We start from the raw sequence: 23119 nt of genomic DNA on the forward strand, positions 1-23119 counted from the left end.
CAGGGATTGTATGGCTGCTTTCACTTCTTCTACTGTAGGCTCAACATCGACCATGGAGACCTCAGGGGGGTCGATCGAGAGTGCTGTTGCTGGCGGTCCCTGAGGTGGGTCGTGATTATACAAAGCTTTGAAGAATTCACTCCACCGTTGCAGTCGTTCGGATGGTGATCGCACGAAGGTCCCATCAGCATTCTTGATGTTGTCACTAGTCAATTTGGTCTTTCCACTCAGACATCTGAGGGTGCGGTAGAGAGTGCGGTACTCGTTTTTGGATGCCGCCACTTCAAGATCGTCTGCCACTTGGTTCCAGTATGCTTCTCTTTCTGCTGTCATTCTTTGTCGGACTTCTCGGTTTAGCTGCCGGTACCGTTCAAAGTCGACCAACTTTGCCTGTTTCCGTTTGTCCACGAGGTCGAGGCACTCGTCTGATATCCATGGTTGCGTTCGACGTCGGGCAGGTGGACATAGGGGCTTGGCACATTCCAGGATGGCATCAGAGATCTGCTTTTCTTCTTCATTTATATCCTCGGGCACAGCCAGCATCTCGAAGCGGTTGGATAGGGCGATCTGATATGCCTGTTTGTTGGCAGCATTCATTAGCTGCCTCCAGTCCAGCTTGGCTGACCGAGATGATTTTTTTGCATGCCGTAATTTGAGCTGCACCTTAGCCCGGATGAGGTAGTGATCAGATCCGCAATCAGGTCCCCTCATGGCACGAACGTCCATGAGTGATGAGCGAAATCTGGCATTGATCAAAATGTAGTCCAGGATTTTTGATCTAATTAAAAAAAAAAGAGAGAATCCGAAGAGCCGCACCCCAGCTCAATCTGGTAGGGGTGGGAGAGTTTTTTAAGAAATGGAATAGAGTGGGAAGGTGGTTTATTAAAAAAATATATATTTTTTTAAATATTATTTATTAATACTGAAAAAACGTAACAAACATCCAATTAGGTACGAATTAATTGACTTTTGCTGCTGTCTCGCAACATCAGGCGAGTATGCAGTAATTTTCATCTTTAAACATGCTGAGAGATTCGCATTTTTCAGACGGTTTCTTGATTTATTTTTAATATAGTTCATGTTCGAAAATATTTTCCCGCAGAAATTCGTCGAACCAAAAACTGAGAGGAGTCCAAACCCAAAAATTATAAATAAATATATATAACTGTCTAGTAAGCTACTCCACGCATCGTATACAATTTGCTCTTGTTTTTTCAACTCATCTATCACCGTCCATTTGTGTAGAATCGCGCAAGGACAGCCTTTTACCTCTCGAAATCCTCAATTTCAGTTTTAAGGCATTTTAGTCTTGCACTCTACATGTCCTTTATTTTTAAGTCCACTAACTCCATTTCAAATTGTGCTTCAAGTGGGCTAAAAGTTAAAGAGCCGCAGATTGCCGACCCTAGTCTATGGTCTCATGGCGCTTTCACCATATTCGGCTCCTCTCATCAGACAGCAGAAACAGGGATTCGTCAGACAGGCACGGTTTTTATCCTCCGCTGTTTTGCGTTGGCATTCCTGTACTTCATTATTTTTTGCTGAAAGAAGCGGAACCCGATTTAATCGTCAGTTACGATATCTCATCGGCGACAAAGTACGAGTTGTGCGTTCTGAAATACCTCTTTGGTTACCACTGTTGTGTTGGGTTGTTAGTTGACTCACTATATTCTTTCTACCCTGCACAAGTCTTGTCAGCCTCTCTCATCAAGAAGTTGTTTCCAGCAACGGGATTGCGTTACTTGGTCCAATGACCAAATAACGTCCACCATTGGCTGGATATTATTTATTTATTGGACCAATCTCGATTCACTGAGACATAGTCGTACAGGAAAACCTCAGAAAGGTTGCAGTTTCCAAGATAATCAGAAACCGGCACGAATGGTGCCAATTACTATGCCACGTTCAAAATCATTTAAATTACCCATTCTCGCACTGAATTGCACACGTTATTTCTATATATCTGCCAACTTGCTTTATACATGGTACGAACATGTGATGCTGTTACTGAAGAAACACTCCATTTCAGGAATAGGGTAGGCATACCTAATAAAGTGATTACTATGTATAGTGTATAATGTCAAAGTTTTTTTTTTTTTTTTTCCCAAGAACCTCGTCATAGTAATTTACCAAATTTATTGGCAAGACTTTCCGAAACCATGGAGAGGTCCGTTTAGTATACCATTCTTGTGGAGTTGATCCTGTACTGCGTCTTTAAATAACAGATTCCATAATGTTACCGACCAGAGAAATCAAATTCACCAGTCTATAATTGGCCTTTCTCTAGGTACTACCATTTGGAGTGGAGAGAACTGACACTTCTCCAGTCCACAGGAATAATCCATGCATCTGATGATTATCTCATTAACAGTAATGGTTCTTGTAATGGCTCCTGTCTCCTGAAACTGCTTCCATAGTGCCACCTCCACCTGCAACTGCCCGGCTACAAGTCATCCAATGGCCTACCATCTCAAAAAATCATCTAAACAACGATGATTTGCCATCTGAGTGCTGAAGATATGGCTCTCCCAATGAACACTCCAAAAAAAAAAAAAAAAAAAAAAAATGGGAATGAAGTGATGTGGTCGCAACTTGACCACATCACTTCATTATACCACCTTAGAAATCGAACTAAGGTGGCAGATCGATTTCTATGGAATTCTCGGAATTTGCATGCTAGGATGCCTATTATATCAAATGTTAGACTTTAGCGACACTGATCACAATAAAATATTCATGAAACACATTTTGTTCTGTTAATTTTGTCGAGCAGTGTACTATTAAATGCGCATATGGAAAATGCAGTATGAATTCAGTCTCCCTTGAAATGAAATACGTTCAATAAATTTCTAGCAATTCAAACTAAAGTCTCTTTGTTATCACCCTATACAGTTCTCAAAATAAAGCGCTTTACTTTAAATATTTGAAATGATCTAGTTCATTTTAAATTTCATCAATTTTTTTTTTTTTTTACCTCTTTTTTGCTTTTTTTATAGGCCGCAGAGGAAAGGAGTAAACACATTTGAGTCGACGAACTTCGTCCTTCATGTGTTTGCTTAATTGTTTTCCGCTTTGGATACATATTTCGTAAGATCTCTCTCTCTCTCGCCTTTCTTTTTATCATGTTGAAACTTTACCTTATCAGGACAGACAAGGTTCAGTTCATTTAAATTTTATTTTTTCATTTTATTTTTATCCATGTACGTTCTTTCTTATTGTATTTTTTTTTTTTTATATTTTGGTGAAGGTCAGATTATTCGCATATATATTCCTATGGACTAACTTGCAAATTATGCAAATTACTAGTAAAACAGATTGCTAATATTATATTCGTATTTCCATAATGGCATAACTGTTATTAGCTACTGAACTTCTGTTTATCAGTACTATTTTATAAAATTCTGTGAACAATTTTCAAAGGTGAACTTAAAAAAGAGTAATCAGTAATATGGGTAATCAGTCTCATTAAACACTTGCTTAACTGGTTGCTGTAAACAGGGAGCTAAAGTCTCAGACTTACTGGAACTTCGGCTCTTAACTGAGCGTGCGTGTTAAACAATAAAGGTCGTGAATTAAAACAAATAAAAATATTATAAAATAACAATTGTTCGAAGGTTTTAACGGTCTACTAGGGCTGGAAGGAAGGAAGGGAGGAATCCCACAATGAGTCTCACAATGATGCCCTTTCGAATGAGCTTAATCGTAATATCCGGTTATTGTGCGTATTCACAAGTTAGTTTTACTGATGAAAAATTTGAAAATTCGTGCGATCGATGATGGGAATATGATCTGGACGGTTCCAGAAAGGTAGTCACTGGGATAGCCAGTATACTGACATGGAGGCACCATGTAATAAATAAAATTCCATTAGAGAATTAAAGAATATATTACAAACTCTTCGAGAGTTATAAAAAAAAAAAAAAAGGATTAGGAATTACCTACGCATTTCTCACTTTCCTATTTTCCCTCGTCCACCCTTTGTTAATTTTCGGTTCTTTGGTAATAATAATCAGTTGATTATTATTACCAAAGAACGCATTACTAATTCTGTGTGGTAAATGGAGCTCCGATGTTATTTTTAAGCGAAAAAAATGGGAGTCACAACCCAAGCTGTAATTGTGCAACAATGCATTTTTATACAGGGTGTCTCAAAAATACACGGTATAACTTCAGGAATGAGTTCCTCATATGTAGACAATAAAAATATTTTATATCAACATAGTTCCAGAAATGCTTGGTTCCCGAGTTATTAACCGGAATGTCTTATCTCCCGCAGGTTATTTCCTTCATCACAAGGTACTGACAGAATCTGGTGGTTTTCCATTCCGACCATGTACTCAAATCAGGAGCAAGCGGATATGCACTTTATGTACGGTTTGGTGAATGGCAATGCTCTGGAGGCTCGTCGTTTGTACCACGAAAGGTTCCCAGAACGAAGATGTCCAGACAGGAAAACGTTTGAAGGTATCCATCGCCGCCTTTGAGAACATGGGACTTTTTACACCTCGTGCTGCCGACAGAGGACGACCAAGGTCTACGATTCTTGAAGTAGAGGGGTGGACCAACTGTCTGGCCTCCACGCTCACTGATTTAAACCTACTAGATTTCTTCTTGTGGGGCCATTTAAAGTCATTGGTGTATTCGACTCCGGTAGCTGATGTGGAAACTCTCCGCAATCGAATTGTGGCAGGTTCTGAGACAATACGAAACATGCCAGGAATTTGGCATCGTCTTCGCGAGTCCACGAGACGTAGATGTGAGGCCTGTATTCAGGCAGAAGGTGGACATTTTGAAAATTACTATAAGGTGATGTGAACAGTTAAGTGTCATAGACAGACCTTCAAAACTCGGAACCAAGCATTTCCGGAAAATATGTTGATATAAAATATTTTTATTGTCTACATATGAGGAACTGATTCCTGAAGTTATGCCGTGTATTTTTGAGACACCCTGTATATGTTATTAAAAATATGTTATATTTAAATATGTTAAATAGCTAAATATATATAAGCATCCTGAGAGGTACATAGTGACAAATACTTAAATAATATTAATAAAAATGCGTAAGGTCGAAATGCTTAAATAATATTAAAAGCGCTTTTTTTTAACAGAAAAAAAAAAGTGGTAGCAAAATGCTTAATATAGTATTAAGCATTTTGCATTTTATTAATTAAGCATTAATATAATGCATAAAGTAATAAAACTAATCACTTTAAATGCATTAGATATACTGAATAGCATTAATGTAGGAAACAATGCAAGCGAGGGCCCAAGTAGTCAAATATTTAAATAAACCTGTATATTTTAAGTTATCATCACAACAGAATAAGTAAAAAGTATTTAAGTACATCACTGAAATGCTTTAAAATGTTTGGTGTGCTGATATTTATACAATTACTCATTCCTCTGGATTTATTATCTGGGCGGGAGGAATATTTATATATGGCACAAAAACAGCAGACCTAGTAAGTTGTAAAATAAATTAAAAATAATAATAATCATCAAACAATGGCGCCTAAAAAAAATTAATTCTTCACATAAAAAGCCTCATATATACAGTGACCAGACGTCCCAGATTATGCGGGACAGTCCAATATCTCGAATTGGATATGTAGCCTCCATACTTATACCATGAATCACGATTTTGCATTTTTTTTAAATTTTATTCTGCATCCTTACAACATCCTCTGTCTCATAGATTGTACTGGCTGAACACATAAACAGTCATCTGTTATTTGTGATTGAAGTTTGTCTATTAGGGAAAAAAATTTCTCTAATGGATCCTCTCTCTCTCTCTCTCTCTCTCTCTCTCTCTCTCTCATTTTCTGTTAAAAAAACAATCCGAGTCTTTATTGAACCAAAATAACACTGCAAATCTAACCCAAGTACGAGAGAGTTAGTCGGAGATACAAATAATATTATTAAATGATGAATTTATCAATTGCAGATAGTCAACGTTAGCAGGACTCGGAACGGACAAGAGTATATCGGAGCACCGCACCGGTATACTCTGAATAAACGATGCATTCATACTATCTGGGTAGTAGACATGATGGAAGTGCCATAAACACCCTCTTTCAATGTCATGTATTGATTATTAAAAATAAGATAATTTATTAACGAGCATTCTGTTACATAAAAGTTTCAAATTTAGCATTATTAAAGTGAACAGCCAGAGCGGTGCACGGCTTTTATTTTTTTCTTCGATACACCGCGTGGATGTAGAAGGAACAAAATGTTCCTTGTGATCGGCCTAACGCATTAATGCGCTTAAAATTTGCCTACATTTCATTTCTGCGTTAATATTCCCTGCAATGCTATCTAACAATCTAGACATTTCTTTTAAGTTGTTCTGAACTGAATATAAGATTTCGATGAAACAGTCGCTATAAAGTTTATACAACAACATAAAAAAAAAATATATATATATATATATATATATATATATATATATATATATATATACACATATAACCTATTTCATTTGTTCATTCCTTCTAATACTTTGTCCAAATCTTACTTAAACTGCCCACTTACAACAACATCAAGCAGAAATTTATTCCAACAGTCAATTACTCTCTCGCCGAAGGCAAATTTCCACACATCTCTTCTCCAACCAGCCTTTTCAACTTAAGTTTATGTCTTCCCTCATCTGCATCATTTCAGAAAGAGTAAAGGTGCAATCAACATTTATTTTACTTAACCCCTTTAAGCGTTATACACTTCACAAATCTCATCGCGGATAGAACGTTTGTCTTTATTCCCAACTAAATCTTGTTGCTCTTCTACACAGCTTTTTCGACAGATATATATTGTTTGAAAACTGGCCAAAACGGTACTTGCTAGCCAAATTCTTATGTACATATATTATTCTTAACATTACGCGTTGCCATGTTATTTATTAGCAATGGCTGTTGTTGTTGTTTTATGGCGCATTGGCATCTAAGACCATGCGCAGAGTCGAAATTAGCGATGGATGCCATGATGTGATATTGCCTTAGGACGCAGAATGTTTACTAAAGAACCATGTTATCTTTCTCTTCGACTCATCAAGAAAAGAGATAAAATAAAAATACATTCTTTATATAATAATAATTCTCAGTAGTCATTCTTTATATAGTAGCGCCGAGATGCCACACGACACTTTCAGGTGGCGCTAGAAATTGCGGTTTGGGCGTGATGAAAATAGAAATTACTCCTTAGGCGTGATGTGATTACAGGGTTTTCAAGGGTGCTACAAGCAGCAAAAGTGCGGATCACTACTCTGTAAGGCGCACTATAGCCTCAGCAGCTTATGCGCCATTAAACCTCCATAACACACACACACTACTCTGTAGACTATACCTTCCGAAATTCAGAATGGTTAACCTCTTTTCTTTCAAGAAGCAACTGAAAGCTCACTAAGGTTGCCAACTTTTCATATTATGTAAGGAGACCTTCGCTAACTTTTCAAAATTTTAGAGAAGGATCTCGTTTGACACGAAAAAGTGCAAAGGAGGCTTATCCTACTGGTTTAATAATAAAAACACCTACCAACACAGTATGAAAAAAAACAACAAAAAAAAAAAAAACTTAAAACTACTTTAATAATTAAAAAAAAAGTATAGTAGCAGTTGCACAGATAATATAATTTATTACTTTAAGACAGAAAAAAATGAGATATTTTTTAGTTAGTGAGGACAGTATAACCGAAAGGAGGACGTTGGCAACCCCATTTGGAGTGTTCACAAGAAAATTCAGTTCCACTCCAGTTACAGAAGTTCTTGATTCCATAATTAATAAAATATAAAAAATTAAAAGTACGTATTTTTTGCTGTCCTAATATCGCACTACTCGGTGTCAAGTAACATGCAACCTATTAAAAAGTAATTAGCATCAAATGAATACGAACGTCATTTCCCACAAACTTCTTGAATGACATATTGTTACTTTTTGAAGAAACGTACGCAATTAAGCTTTTATAATATAAAAATTCATTACGAAATGTAAAGTGACCGCATTATTTATATTTCCTTCAGTGCAACTGCATATTTTAAACAGAATAGCGAAATTGCACAAAGATACCACAAGTCTCGCGCTGTTCCCAGAAAAATAAAATTTCTATTAGAATCATACTAAACTGTCCACAAAAGGTTCGAAGTGCCATCCTCAGCATAATGGAACATTTAGTGTTTATTACAGAGTTATTATGAAAAATAATAGCTTTGCAAATTTATTCCAAAAAAAGAAAAAGTGCACAAGTTAGATCAGTAATATCATATTTAAGCAAAATGCATTTTAATTGAAAGGGGCTTATACGCAAAAAAAAAAAAAAAAAAAAAAAGATTTAGAAATTCTATCATATTTAAAGCCATAATGATCTAAATTAGCAATTGTTTCTTTCGGTAATGGCAAGGTTTCAAATGGTGCATATATTACCTTGACTGATATTCGGCTCAAGGTTAGAGTGTCTTCAAACTCAGATTCACGAGCAAATAAATACAAGAAATGTATTTATAAACATTTCTTTCTTTACAAGAAATGTTCTTCTTTAATATATTGTTTTATGAGTCATAATTTAGTTTTAAAAGTAGAACGCAATAAGTTAAATGATAATTTCCTAACACTTCCTTTGACATTTACGATTTGGATTGGGGCTAAAAGAGCTGTATGTGGGTCCAGTGACTCTCTTAATCCGGCTCACAAATAATTTAAGAAATTCTCGAGGTTGTAGGATAATTCACCAGGAAACCCAGTTTTCCACACAGGGAATGACTAACTGATTTCACCTAACTGATTCCATGCAACCAGGCTGATTATATATATATATATATATATATATATATATATATATATATATATATATTTATTTATTTGTTTATGGCTTCTTTGCAGGGGTCAGGTGGCCAGTGGCAGCATTTCTTCTTCTCAATACAGCGCTCGGTACTGGTATTCTCAACTATCCAAATGCATACAATAAAGCAGGAGGCGTCTTCATGGCAACTTTACTACAAGCAGTAAGCTCTCCGATTATAATTACTTTGTTCCAAGTTTAGATGAAAGTTTATCAAAAAACTAACTTGATATCATTTTGATGCAAATTTCTGATATTCTTAATATTATCGATTCAGTAGATTATTTCTGTTCAGCGGCAGAAACATTAGAAACTTTCATATTTAAGTATCATGGTTAATTTCTGGAGTTCTGAACTGTTCAAAATTCCAATAATAATAATTATTGCAAAAATACCGGCTGATTAAAGAAACTTTACTGTATTATAAGTACGAGACTCAGGCCATACTAGAGATCTCTACTCACAGACTATACTGGGACCGTGCCATAATAATGAACAAGACGATCGCACACAACAGACCACACATAACCCTCATCGACAAGACGGAAATGGCTACCTACCTGATCGATATAGTGGTACCCAACTCCAGCAACCTAAAAATCAGGAAGTACTCAACCTAAGAGAGGAAGTCAATTACCCCAGGGGCTCACATCTGGTGAGTATGGGCTTGGCACACCCAGGGTTCTGAGCTGGATATCATCATTCTTCTTTTCCTTTGTGATTCCCTTGTACTTCTCTCTCTCTGGGTAATTCAGAATTTTTTTTTTTTTTTTTTTTGGCTGGTGCAGCACAAGCCTCAGGCTTCCTTGCACCATATGGCTAATAATAATAATAATATGTGGCAGATGGAACAAATATTGACCATCCTGATCATCGTGTCAACCACTGGCATGGTGCCAAAGAGCCTTCATAAGAACCTAGCAGCAATAGGCCTCCAAGCGACAACAGCGTACACAGTGAGGGGAAGAGGGGACATATGCCCCCCTTAACCATACATATAAGTGTTCCCAGGTCATTCTAAAAAAAAAAAAAAAAAAAAAAAAATACTCACAAACCTGGTCGTCATGTCCCCCTTAAGATGATAGCTGGATACAATAGTGGCCAGAGAATACTTACATGGAAATCCAGAAAGCCGCGATCTTGAACACCTGTAGAACAGTAAGAGAGTTCCTCGACCAACAGTAATAATAACAGTAACTGGACACAACCAACAATCCCATGTACTTGGTAGCAGTACCCGTTACGGGACGAAAAAAATTCCAAAAGGAGAAAAAACAGTTTTTTTTTTTTTTTTTTTTTTAAATAATAATAATAATGGATTTCAATTTTTATTTAGAAAAAAAGCTTTTTCATAACGTAGCTAGAGGTAAAATCTATTAACTCAGTTTTTGTATTCATACACTCACTCGCCAAAAATCAGAAACTTTATTATCTAGTTGGGAAAATGCTTTATGTCCGAATTACGGCCTGCACACTTCGTGGCATGGATTTCACTAGGTGTCTGAGGGTGTCTAGCGCCAGATTTGACCATTCTTCCAGGATATTTCTGCTGCTGTACTGTGCTCTACCGAGCACAGTACAGTACATTAAGTGCTCGGTAGAGCACAGTACCGAGCACTTAATGTCAGATGCTGTACTGTGCTCTACCGGGCACAGTACAGCATCTGACATTAAGCCGAACTGCCTTTCCAGCATATCCCAGACATTCGCAACTAGATTCAGATCTGGAGAATTAGGCGACCAGGGTAGATGTTGGAAATCTTAGGAATGTTTTTCTAACCATTCAAATATAATTTTTGCATAGTGGATAGTTTCGTTGTCATTTTGAAACAATCTAACCTAATCCATATAAAAATGAAGCATGGCGGGTTGAAGCTGCTCGATACGACAGAAATATACTCATTGGAAGTAACACGACCTGCTAAGTATGAGTGGACTCATTCCGTACCAACAGAACTTACCCCATACCATGATATCATCTCAATCCGCTTGAGTGACAGACAGGAGATTGTCTGGATGCATGGCTTCTAAGATTCACGCCACGCTTTCACCCTACCATCGATGCAAAAAAGTGTGAAACTTGTCTCATAAAACCACATGCGCGTTTTCCACTGTTCCATAGTCCAGTCTTGGCATTGGCGGCACCACTCCAGTCGAATCTTTCGATTTTTTAAAAGAAAGAAATGGCTTTTATATCACACGACTACCAAATTCCAGATTTTGCAATCTCGCCGAATTGTTCAGTTTCAATCGTCACGTGTTTCTTGCTATCAGATAAACACTGTACGCTTTCCTGGGTATTCTCAGTCGATCCGATCATGGGGAAGACAAGTAATCTTTCCAATTTTCAGAAAGGTGCTATTGTTGGAGCACGTTTAGCACGAGCCACAATTGAGAAAACAAAGGAAACCACTGGTGTTTCGCAAGCAACCATCAAAACACAATGAATGAAAAATGAAAGGGGAATGCGGGTCTAAAGGAAAGAAATGCGGCAGAAAGCCGGTATTTCCAGAACGAAACTGCAGAAATTTAAAGAGAATTGTGCGTCAGAATTGTAGGTCCAGCGTGCAGAAAACGACTGAAAAATTCAATTCCATTTCCAACCGAACTCAAAAATAAAATTATTATATTAGGGTCCCACGTAAATTACATATTTTTATATATTTTATGTAGATTACATATTTTTACCCGTTTATGTATTACGTCTGTAAATTGCGTACGTTCTCTGGTCGACTTGCCTGTTTTGCTGGACGAAAAAACCCCAGTTTCTGGGGAAAAAACCTTGATATCTACGCCTGAGACCGACTAGTTCAGCCATGAAGTGAAAAAAGCCCATTAAAGTTCCTCGCGTCATCGACGGGATTCGAACCCGGGCCTTTTCCACCTGGTGTGGGGAGGACGGTGACGATACCACTGTTCTACTCGCCGCCTCCGTAGCCAGGTGGGAAGGAGCAGCAGTGTGTAGCACACGCTTCTTGATTAGACCGGGATTCGACCCCTGTCACCACCAAATACGGAGGATGCGGAAAGGTCAGGGAATGACCACCGCATATCCCGGAGCAATATGGCCTTAGTTGCTAATGTTCCTAAAAAACCAAATAACAATAACAAATAACTGTGCTACTCGCAGACTCCAATTGAACTATGCGGGGGGGGGGATTCGATATAACAAACTCACTTCTGTAAAAAACTAAGTATTCGACTGGAATGGTGCCGTCAACGCCATGACTGGTCTGTAGAACAGTGGAAAGATCATGTGATCAGGCGAGTTTTGATTTTTGCACCAAAGTTTGACGTGAAACTCACAAAGCCGTTCATCCAGACTGTCTGGTGTCTGAAACTTAAGTGGATGAAGGTGGTATCATTGTATGGGTGAGTTCCTTTGGTACGGACTGGGTCTGCTCATACCGCTAGAAGGTTGTTAACTCCAATGAATATTTTTCTGTCGTATCGGACCAACTTCAGCCCGTAATTTGATTGGATTTTTTCAAGATGACGAAACCATCCACCGTGCAAAAATTGTATCTGAATGGTTCGAGGAACACTCCTAAGATTTCCAAAATCTATCCTGGCAGCCTAATTCTCAGATCTGAATCCAACTGAGTCTGGGATATGTTGGATAGGGAAATTTGGCTTCGCATTTCTCTACCGACCATAATACAGCAGCTAACAAATATTCTGATGGAAAAATGGTGAAATCTGGAGCTAGACTCCCTCAGACACCTGTCGGAATCTATGCGACGACGTGTACGTGCTATAATTCGGACGTGCTATATACTAGATAATGAATAAAGGTTTCTGATTTTTTGGCGAGCGAGTGTATAACCGAATGTATACTCTATTTCTTCTTCTTTGTGGTTATTTATGATACCCCTTTTCCTTTTCAGGATATATACCATATTTGGTAATACAGTAGTTTTTGTTTATGAATATATATTTATTTATTTTTTTTTTTCGTATATACTGTACTTATCTTTTTTATGATAGGGCAACTCCAAGGTTGAAATGGAAAATTTTACGAAATGGAATACTCAAATAAAATATCTTATTTGTAATCAAGCTGTAGCCGAGTGATCAAGAGCGAGGGTACACAGTTACACGCGCTGGGGTGACCATGGTTCAAGCTGGCGAGGCTACTAAATAACTGTGACGTTCTTTCGCTCTATCTTTTGAACTCCTGTGACCTAGTGTGATCGCCCCGGAAAAAAATTATTGCAATATTATTATATTTACGTGACATTCCGGGATGGACCGGAATGTCATGTATACAGTATGCTTCCTAATTTTTTTTTTTTTGCTTTGCTCTTACATATATGCCCAAACTTGCGGTTGTTCTCGTAAGAACACACAGAACCTAAAAGAAAGCTGCAGGAGTCTGAAATCGTAAGAAATAGTCTGAATGCCATTTCCTATGTCGAACTCTAAACATCAAACAACAAATTTCGTTGCCAATAATGTCGGGTCTAGATATAATAACTGTGATCAGGGTTAAACATTTATCTAGAATCCTTGCCTGATAGCTTCCAAGATTGGTCCGGAGCATGATATCATCATTCTTCTCTTTCTAGGTGATTCCCTTCTACTACTTCACCATATGTCCAATAATAATAATAATATACAGGGTATTTCATAACATTAGCACACGCTTCTTGATTAGACCGGGGTTCGAGCCCGTCACCACCAAATGTGAAGGATGCGGAGAGGTCAGGGAATGACCACCGCATATCCCGGAGCAATATGGGCTTAGTTCCTAATGCTCCTAAAAACCAAACAACAACAACATTTCATAACATGTGGGCCATAGTTTCAGGATAGATTCAGGACCTGAAGACAGTGAAAAAAGTTCATATAAACATGCATCATTCCAGACAGTTACGAAGTTATGGCTGTTTGAATTTTATAAAATAGCTCAGGAGTTTTTTCAATGGTAAAATCTCAAAAAATAAAACAATAAATGAGAATAAGCAAACGTACCTAATATGAATAAACATTTTTCTAGGCATGCGTCTGTCTGCTTACTTCTATTTATTTCTCATTAAAAATAACAGACAATAATAAATATTTTTTAAAATTATTTATTATCTATTGAGTTTTAAATATTAAAAAGTAAAATATTGAAAAGTCAATAGCCATTATATAAAATTTAAATGGCCATAGCTCCGTAACTATTCGGAGTCAGATATGTTTATATGAACTTTTTTCATAGTTTCTGATCCTAAATCGACCCACATGTGAGGAAAAACAGTATACAGTGTTGAATCCAGGGGGGGGGGAAATCGCGGGTGAGTTTAATCTACGGTGGAATAAAATCCTCCCCCCGGTGAAAAATAGTAATTTTTATTTTATAAAACACGCATTCAATAAATTTGTCGAATAAACACAACACGAAAAATCACATTCAACTAAGTGTGGTACTTGTTAGGGGGTACACGGCAAATATAAATCACTAAAATTCAAAAGACACGAAATTTTCGAAATAATTAAATGGGCAATATTTCTGGCTGCACAAATTGTAACTAACAGCCACTATTTCACGTGGCCGCATTTTCGTTTTATGGTTTTCAGGTTCCCTTTATTTTAAAACACACCATCTCTTGACAATGTTTCACATAAACGGTCTACTTACGACTAAATCTTTGCTTGTATGTGTGTGTGTGGACATGTGTTGTGTCTTACGCAAGGCGGCCCCTAAACGTTAGTTTATCTCTGCCATGGTTCTCTGTGATGATATGCAAGACTCTGTAAAATGGCCAGAAATGAGTGCAGTGTGTGTGTGTTGTTTAGCTGTTTCTGGCTGCTTTGCTACCAGAAAGCAGCGATCACTAGGAAGGCTGCTTCCCAGTACCCGTCCACGCCACGAGGAGGCGGGCCCAACTATACATGTACTAAACTAAATGTAATATTTCAAGCACCCATAAGAATAAGCGCAAGTCTTATGGGTGCAGCAGTCTCCTATAATCATGTACGGGTGAATTCAACGGGTGAATACCACAAAGAATCCCGCATCCGCTGCAGAAAGTGTAATAGCAATGGATGTCAGGAGTTCCCGTACCCAGAAAGCCCAAATCTGGGTACAAGCAGTTTAAAATCTCATCTCCAATAAACTGGAGACCAGCGAATCCTGCCCTCTAAGGGGCTAGAAAAAAAAAAAAAAAAAAAAAAATTAGTGGACAAAATATTATTACGTTTCAAAAAATAAATAAATAAAATTAAGAAAAATAAATAAATAAAGAAAAAAAATAAAAATAATAATAAATTAATTAGATAAAATGTTAAAATAATAATAATTATTAAAAAAATAGCTTTGTTGAGTATAGAACTCAGCTCAGCAATCCGCGTCGTCTGTTGAAAACCTGTGTGACAAATTCCTGTAGAGCTGAGAAGGCATTTTGATTTGCAATAAGATATCTTTCATTTCCAGGAGATAAATTATGCACTGTACTACACAAAGTTTGTCTTAAATCTTGGTAAACTGGTTAGAAGAATAAGACATGACTCCAGTCTTCGGAGGCGCCGCAGAAACAGGTATCTGACGTTGCTAGATTGAATTGAAGAAGACGAGCGTTCAAAGAACCGTGACCAGTTAGCATGCATGATGTAACAAGGCTTGGGTAGAACTAAAACTGATTACTTCTTGAGGTTGTGAATTTAATATCAGGTAAAAAATATCTGGTCACTGCGCCTTTGGTCGAGGAATTCCATCTCACTTGCCATCTTTTATGAAGCTCAGTCCAACATTTCGCTCTTTCATTATTTGGATCGGCAGTGGGATCATGGGTCAAATCGGAAAAAGTTAGAGGATATCCTTTGCGAATATAGTAAACAAAGCCTTTGTAAGTAAGATACAGATCCAGAGTCCTAATAAGCCTGCGATGGCTTGCAAAGATGAGGTTGAAACCGTTCTACAAGTTCTCAGGAGAGCTAGCAAAAAGGTCCGTTGGACACTGTCTAGTTTGGTTTGAACTGTAATAAGTTTGGTTCTGAAACCATATGCTGGCTGCATATGTAACGATTGGAATAAACACGTAGTATAGAATTCTGAGAGTTCCCTTTTATAATTCCTAGTCCTGCCGAGAGATTTTGAATAACATGGCCGTAAAAGTTTTCACTTTTTTGGAAAGATTCTGGATATGTAATAAGAATGACAATTTTTCATTAAAAATAATACCAAGATGCTTATGAGTGATAACAAGTGGCAGAGATACTCCAATAAACTTGACAACCGGAGGTCTATTATGGTCTAGTTTTCTGTGAAATATCATCATCTTGGTTTTAGAGGGTGACACTCTTAATTTATTTTTCAGAGTCCAATTCAGCAAGTTATCGAGTACAGAGTTAGCCCGTTGTTCCAATTGGGACCTGGAGTTACCATGTACTAAGATGGAGAGATCGTCGGCAAAGGCAATCATTTGCACATCGGTCGTGTTGGAGAGAGAAGACAGCCAATCATCAAGGACGAGGTTCCACACAAGAGGACCAAGAATGGAACCCTGGGGACACCCTCGAGAAACAGCTCTGGATACCGACCGATGTTTGGTTTGGATGTAGACAATACGTTCAGCAAAGTAACTTTTGAACAAAAGGAAGAGATGTCTAGAACAACGAGCGCTTCTAAGGCGCCGTAAGTCACTCTCCCACCAAACACTGTCGAAGGCGCCTTCAAAATCAATAAAAACTGTCAGTGCATATTTGTAAGTAGAGCTAAATTAACTTTTTCAATTCAAAAAGCGCATCTTCACAACTACAACCAGGCTTAAATCCATACTGAAGAGAGGAAGATAGATTACTTTCCAAAAGAAGTTGATTACATCTGTATGTCATGAGCTTTTCTAGTAACTTGCCTAAGTGGGATAATAAAGCTATAGGCCTTTTTGATTTAGGATCACTTGGTGATCTTAAATCAAAAAAGGCTCGGTTTACCTGGTTTTGGGATTATTCTAATGAGAGCAGAGTTCCAAATAACAGGGAAATTTCCAGTTACAAGACACTTGTTGAAGAGTTTCAAAAGATGGTTTGGTCTAATAGAGAAGAATCTTTTTATGAAAATGGTTTCCAATAGATCAGTTCCTGGGCATTTGTTATTACTCATAGAAGAAACTGCATTTTTAAGCTCTTCCATAGTAGAAATGGGAGAATCATATTGCTCATTTTCTTTCCTAACTTCAGAGTAGGAGGCAGAATCAAGAGTTCTATCATCATTGGGAAAAAGTCTCTCAAATATTTGATTGGCAATTTGCGTCCAGTTCAGAGTTTCAGTATTATTTGAGATTATTGTATTAAAGATATCACCAGGAGTTAACTTATTTCTACCGATTTTATATATAAGACCCCACGGTCTTTGTTTATATATGGCAAACAAGATCACAGGCCGCGAATACGTTCGCCTGAATTGGTTCCTCAGTGACGGATGCTATTATAATTATAAAGTGTCCCCCGGCTTTCAGGAAAAGGTAATGTCTGGGCAAAGAGAAGAGTCTACTGCAGCCGCTAATTGAATCGTCGGCAGTTTCGCTTTATGGTTTTCACATCCTCTTTGTTTTTTTTTTTTTCACAGCAAGAGTCTACTTTTGGCTAATTCTTCCTTTGTATACCAAAAACAAGACTGTTTGGTTGCAGCCTATAAACAATACATTTAATAACCTTTTTATTATATGTATCTGTATTGCAAGATTGCATGAAGATAAGCTTAGAGGGCCCGAATGAGTTATCAGAAAAACTAATAAATGAAATGACTGATACACACGCAAAGAAAAAGCAAAGAATAATAAGATTATTATAATACTTGCATGTTTGATTATAATTTGCATGATTTCTTTGCGAATTTTAATCGGTGATTTTCATATGATCAAACTGTGATTATTGTCAGTAATGTGGTTTTTGTGAACTGACTATTAGTATTTAGATGTTAAATAACAAATATTTCCTTTTGTTTTCTCATATTCTCTTATTATAACATTCATAAATATGCATAATCTGTATATTTATATTTATGCATATATACACTGGTGTTCAAAGAAAGTGCATCACCCCTTAAAATTGCAATTGTCGTCCGAATAACGTAACTATATGGCAATATTTCTTACAGATTGCATCATAAAAGATTAACACGCGTAGGTGATGTAATATTGCATCAGCTGTTACTTTTAGATATATAAGCACGCTCTGCAAGAGTTGCGGTCATTCTTTGCTTGTGTCAGGATGGAGAGGTACGTGCAATTGATGCCACGAAGAAAGAGTGCTATTATTGCTTTACATGAGGAAGGATGTTCTTCCCGTCATGTTGCTTTTAGAGTGTCTTGTAATCAGTCAACAGTGAGTAGATTTATTTTCAAACTCAAGAATACTGGTTCTGTTGATAGGAAAAAAGGAACTGGACGCAAACGAGTCTTTACGCCAAAACAGGACAGCGTTTTGAAGCACTTATGCCTTAAAAACCATAAAGCTTCTTCGTCTGAGCTGAAAAGAGAATGTGAAGAATATACAGGAGTGGTAACAAGTGCAGTAACAGTCAGAAGACGCCTCTTCAAAAATGGACTTGTAGCCCGTCGTCCTAAGAAGCCCCTCCTCACACAAAAAATAAAAAAGGTCCGATTAATTTGGTGTAAGGAGCATGTCAAATGGACCCCAAGCAGTGGAAGTCAGTTATTTTCTCGGATGAGAAGAGATTCAACCTGCATGGCTCTGATGGGAGACAAATGATTCGCCGTAGACGTGGTGAAGAATAACATCCAGACTGTATGGTGTCTACAGTGAAATATCCTACCAGCCAAATGATATGGGGGTGCATTTCGTATCGCGGAGTAAGTCACCTGCAGTTTATAAAAGGTTCCGTAAATACCAATGGATACCTGGCTATATTGGAAGGCAAATTGCTGCCAACCATTAGAGACCATTTCAACCTGCCAAATAACTGCATCTTTCAGGACGACTCTGCTCCTTGTCATCGGGCGAAAAGTGCAAGTAGGCACTTCTGTAGTTTAGCTTCATTTCTGCTGTAGAGGTTCGACAGTAATGTGTTTACAATTGTTACAGGTGAAAAAAATGGTTGGAAGAACGGCCCATTACAACTGTTAGCTGGCCAGGAAACAGCTCGGACCTGAATCGTATAGAGAACTGTTGGCATCGAGTGGAATCTGCAGTTGCCAGAAAGAAACCAAAGACCCTTCGTGAACTTCAGGAAGCTATAATTCGTGTTTGGAACCACAAACTATCAGTTGATTATCTTTAAAAATTGATCTTGTCAATGCCTAGACGGTGTTGCTGCTGTCATCAGGGCCAGAGGCAGTTAAAAAAAAAACAACTAAATATTAGTTTGCACGTGGTGAACTTTTCATTTTACTTTCCATTTAAAATGATAAACTGAAGCAAACTGAGGGCTTCTGATAACATTTCAGCCATAATTGTCGGGTTTACCAAAACTGTTGTATAAAGGTTGCAAATGCTCATTTTGGAATATTTTGAGAGCACCTGTCTAATATTACTTAGCTTTGCCTTAACTATTAATAAATATCTTTTGTTTATATTTCTATTCGTGATGTTACTCATTAATGTAATATGCCATCGCGAAAAAGGGTTAGAAATGTGAAATTCCTAGGTGATGCACTTTCTTTGAGCACTAGTGTATATGCATATTATGCATAAATATAAATATACAGATTTGTTTGTAATATATACATATGTTGCAAATATTAAATAATAATAAAAAATATAACATATACTACATGTACCCCCGAAGTTTACATTCCCCCCCCCTCTCGGTGAAAACGCTCTGGATTCAACACCGAATATACTATATAGTATATCATACCTGACATCTTTATTCTATGCTCTATTTTAAATGCAATCGATTTATTATGCTCGTGGTTTTATTTCAGTTGAAAATAAAATGTAAATCGAATTGTGAATGGCATTAATGCCAGCCGGACGATAAAGTAACTGGTCACCTTGCGCCGGGCAGGCAGACGCCATTATAAAGTTTTCAAGGACAGCAGTCGCTGGTATGGTGGGCATGTGACTTTTATCGGAATACCAACTCACCTAACGTGAACAGATGCCAGCTGATGATAGAAGGAATAAACAAGCGAAAATTAAAACTCCTTATTTATTCTATGTTGGTATCACTAACTTCCAATTTCTAAAGAGTTCCACTTCGTTACAAATTAGTCTTTGCCACTGCTATAATAATATTTAATTTTTCTTTGCTTTTGTTATAATGATTCAACGTTGCAATTTAAATTGTGTAGCTTACTTTACATTATAATCTTGATCAATATGATATGACTTCTGAGGGAAAAGTTTATCCTTCAGCTTGTATTTAGTGCGCTAGTTGGAAACGTGCCAGAGAGTTCAGGGTATCGTTGCATAATCCACAAGAATCTGGTTTTTTTATATTCTTATGAACAAAATTAAGTGGGGAATTTTCCTGAACATAGCACTTATCGAAGGCTTAGTTCAGTATGTTTCTGTGTTGACGGATAGAAAAGACATGTGAAAGAAGTTACTGCAAGATTCGTTGGCTCAGCACGTGGTGGCCAATAATCATAGAAGAGTCGTCGGCCCCTTTCTTTACAAACCTAGTTGTTCTGATATCGTTGAGCAACAAATTTTAAGCTTTTGCCTTTTTTTTTTTTTTTTTTTTTTTCATCCCGAAATTTGGATACCTGGTCCAGTCCATTTCATGAACTGGATCCAAATTTGTCAGATATTGCATAGCACGATTTAGAGCGTAATACTGGTTACGCTTATTGAAATCTTTAATGAATTTTTTTAAAAAATATTTTAAATTAGGCACGTACGCAGTGCGTACATTAAAGCCCTGGGGCTGCACATACTGTTCCATTTATTCCAAGCTGAGAAACATTCGTAGAAGCCATTTCTGTAAGCCCCCTTTAACACTTCGGTCGTTTTTTTTTTTCTGAATGTCTTTAGTGATCTGAAAATGGGTCCTCTTTTCAGTTTAGGGAAGAGAAAAAAAGTCACAAGGGGCTAGGTCTGGCGAGTAGGGTGCATGTTCACACTCAGGGATTTATTTTTTGGCCAGAAATTGGCGAACATAGTGCGTGTTGTGGGCTGGAGTATTGTCTTGATGGAGCATCCAACTCTCCTCCACAATTTAGGTCTCTTCCTTCGATTTTTTCTATACTGCCTTGTCAGAACTTCAATGTAGTATGTTTGATTTTTTTTTTTTTTTTTTTATGTGAACCCCAAACACGAGAGGTATTAGAACCTATAGTACTTAGTACCGTGCTTAGGTTAGGTGGGAAGTATGCAGCCATAATAATTCCTTTAATATATCTAAGTAAACAAGAAGTATGGTTTCCATTTTTCTTGTAGAACACTTAAACCTTATAGTTATACGTTTTCTAAATTTAACCTTTCAGTTTAATTACAACTGTATAATATTTATTATTTTCCTCCCATATACTCTGTTTCTCTCTTTTTCTCTATACACATATACCCTCTCTATACCTCCTCCCCACACTGGGTGGAAAAGACCTGAGTTCGAATCCCGTTAATGACGCGGGGAATTTTTATGGGTCTTTTTCACAACGTGGCTGAATTAGTCGATCTCGGGCGAGGGTAGTATGGTTTTTCCTTCCGGAAACTCATTCTTTTTTTTTTTTTTTTTTTCAGCAAACAATTCGACCACAGAACACGCAATTTGCGGCACAGTGTGGCCTAAGTTGCCAATGCACCTACAACCCTGCAATAACAAAAAACAACAAGCAACACCAAGCTCACAAGCCTTACACAATACTGTACAGTATATGTGAAGTGAGCATGGACTGTCTAAAGCTGACAATGCTGCACTAAAATACATTTAATCGGGGAATTTCTTTTTTACGTACTAATTGAAAGGGGGGGGGGAGAAAAAATAATTGCCGGATTTCTATTTGTCCGAGTTTAATGAAATTTAGGATGCCTCTACAAAGTTTTCTGAAAGAACTAAACATACAATTTCATGAAAATCCGTCAACTGGGAGTCGAGTTGTTACATGCGGACGGACGGATGTGGTGAAGACAATATTAATACATAATACCCCAGGGGCTCACATCTGGTGAGTATGGGCTTGGCAAACTCAGAGTCCTGAGCTGGATACCATCATTCTTCTCTTTCTTGGTGATTCCCTTCTCTCTCTCTCTCTCAGGGTAACGCGGAATTTTTTTTGGCTGGTGCAGCATAAACTTCAGGCTTCCTTGCACCTTATGGCTAATAATAATAAATGTAATCTAACGTAAGATATTACATTATGGTCTTAGTATACATATTGCTACTGCAATGGCACTAGCCCATAATTCAGCGTAATAAAGTTAATAACTAACGTCATACTATCTCAAGCACAATACTATACTGTACTGTATTTATAAATGAAGAGAACATCATGTAAAGTAAATTTAACAGAACTGATTAACATAATCAAATAAAGGATAAGTCATTTGACGTTTTCTTGGTTTACCGGAAATGTATTTACAGCCTAAGCTAACTTGTAAAGTTCTAGAGAGATACAGTTCTATGACATGATATGCGTTGTTATTTGTATAAAGTAAAATTGTGCATAAAGTAAAATTGGAAAAGTGGTATTTGTATAAAGTCGAGATAAATTTTTGGAGAAGATCAGCCCGAAGATTTAAATTGGAAACAGTCAGGAACGAAGATATAAGAAAAGCAATGGACGTTCAAAAAAACATCATAGACAGAATAGAACAGAAAAGACTCGAATGGTATGGACATGTTATGACAATGGGGTAAGAGAGACTACCAAAAAAAAAAAGCAATGGAATGGATACCCTCTAGAAGGAAAGAAAGAGGAAGACCTAGAAGCACATGGATGGAAGGCGTGAGGACGGCTATGGAAAAGAAAAAATTGAAGAAACGGAAAGAAAAGAGTGGAGAAACAAAATTAAAAAAGAAAAAAGTTAGGTCGAGGATAACCGTTGATACAACGGAAAAATCCAAGAAGGAGAAAAAAAAGTAAAACTAAAGTTATCACAAAAAGAAAATGCAATTTTGTAGTTAACGTTGTTTGACACTAAACCCTCGAAATATAGTGAATTATTTTTTCACTTGCTTTTTAGTTTTGTAAGGAGCCTCACCAATCAATATCCATCAATAGCCCGCAAGCACATTGGGTTTTCACCTTCTTTGGTGACGTGTACTCGAAAACCAAAATATGAAATAACTTGTGAACGGGGATTAAGTTAAAAACGGGCAGCACATTCGAAGAACACACCAAGTCCACAATACAGTGTATTTCTGTTAAAAAATATTTCACTGTTATTCAGTGT

At 37.2% G+C, this 23119-nt stretch overlaps 1 protein-coding gene across 2 annotated transcripts in view; it reads left to right on the forward strand.

The window, feature by feature from the left end:
- Positions 1 to 23119, forward strand: part of LOC150082849 (sodium-coupled neutral amino acid transporter 7-like) — a 194468-nt gene that overhangs the window by 73971 nt on the left and 97378 nt on the right. For both annotated transcript variants that reach the window (XM_090376871.1, XM_090376870.1), the window contains exon 2: positions 8875 to 8996. In XM_090376871.1, the coding sequence (XP_090232997.1) occupies positions 8875 to 8996 (122 nt within the window). The remainder of the gene's footprint in view (positions 1 to 8874; positions 8997 to 23119) is intronic.

The sequence above is a fragment of the Mastigoproctus giganteus genome, chromosome 7 (genome assembly GCF_048544385.1).
Source record: "Mastigoproctus giganteus isolate SK-2022 chromosome 7, ASM4854438v1, whole genome shotgun sequence".
Lineage (NCBI taxonomy): Eukaryota > Metazoa > Arthropoda > Arachnida > Uropygi > Thelyphonidae > Mastigoproctus > Mastigoproctus giganteus.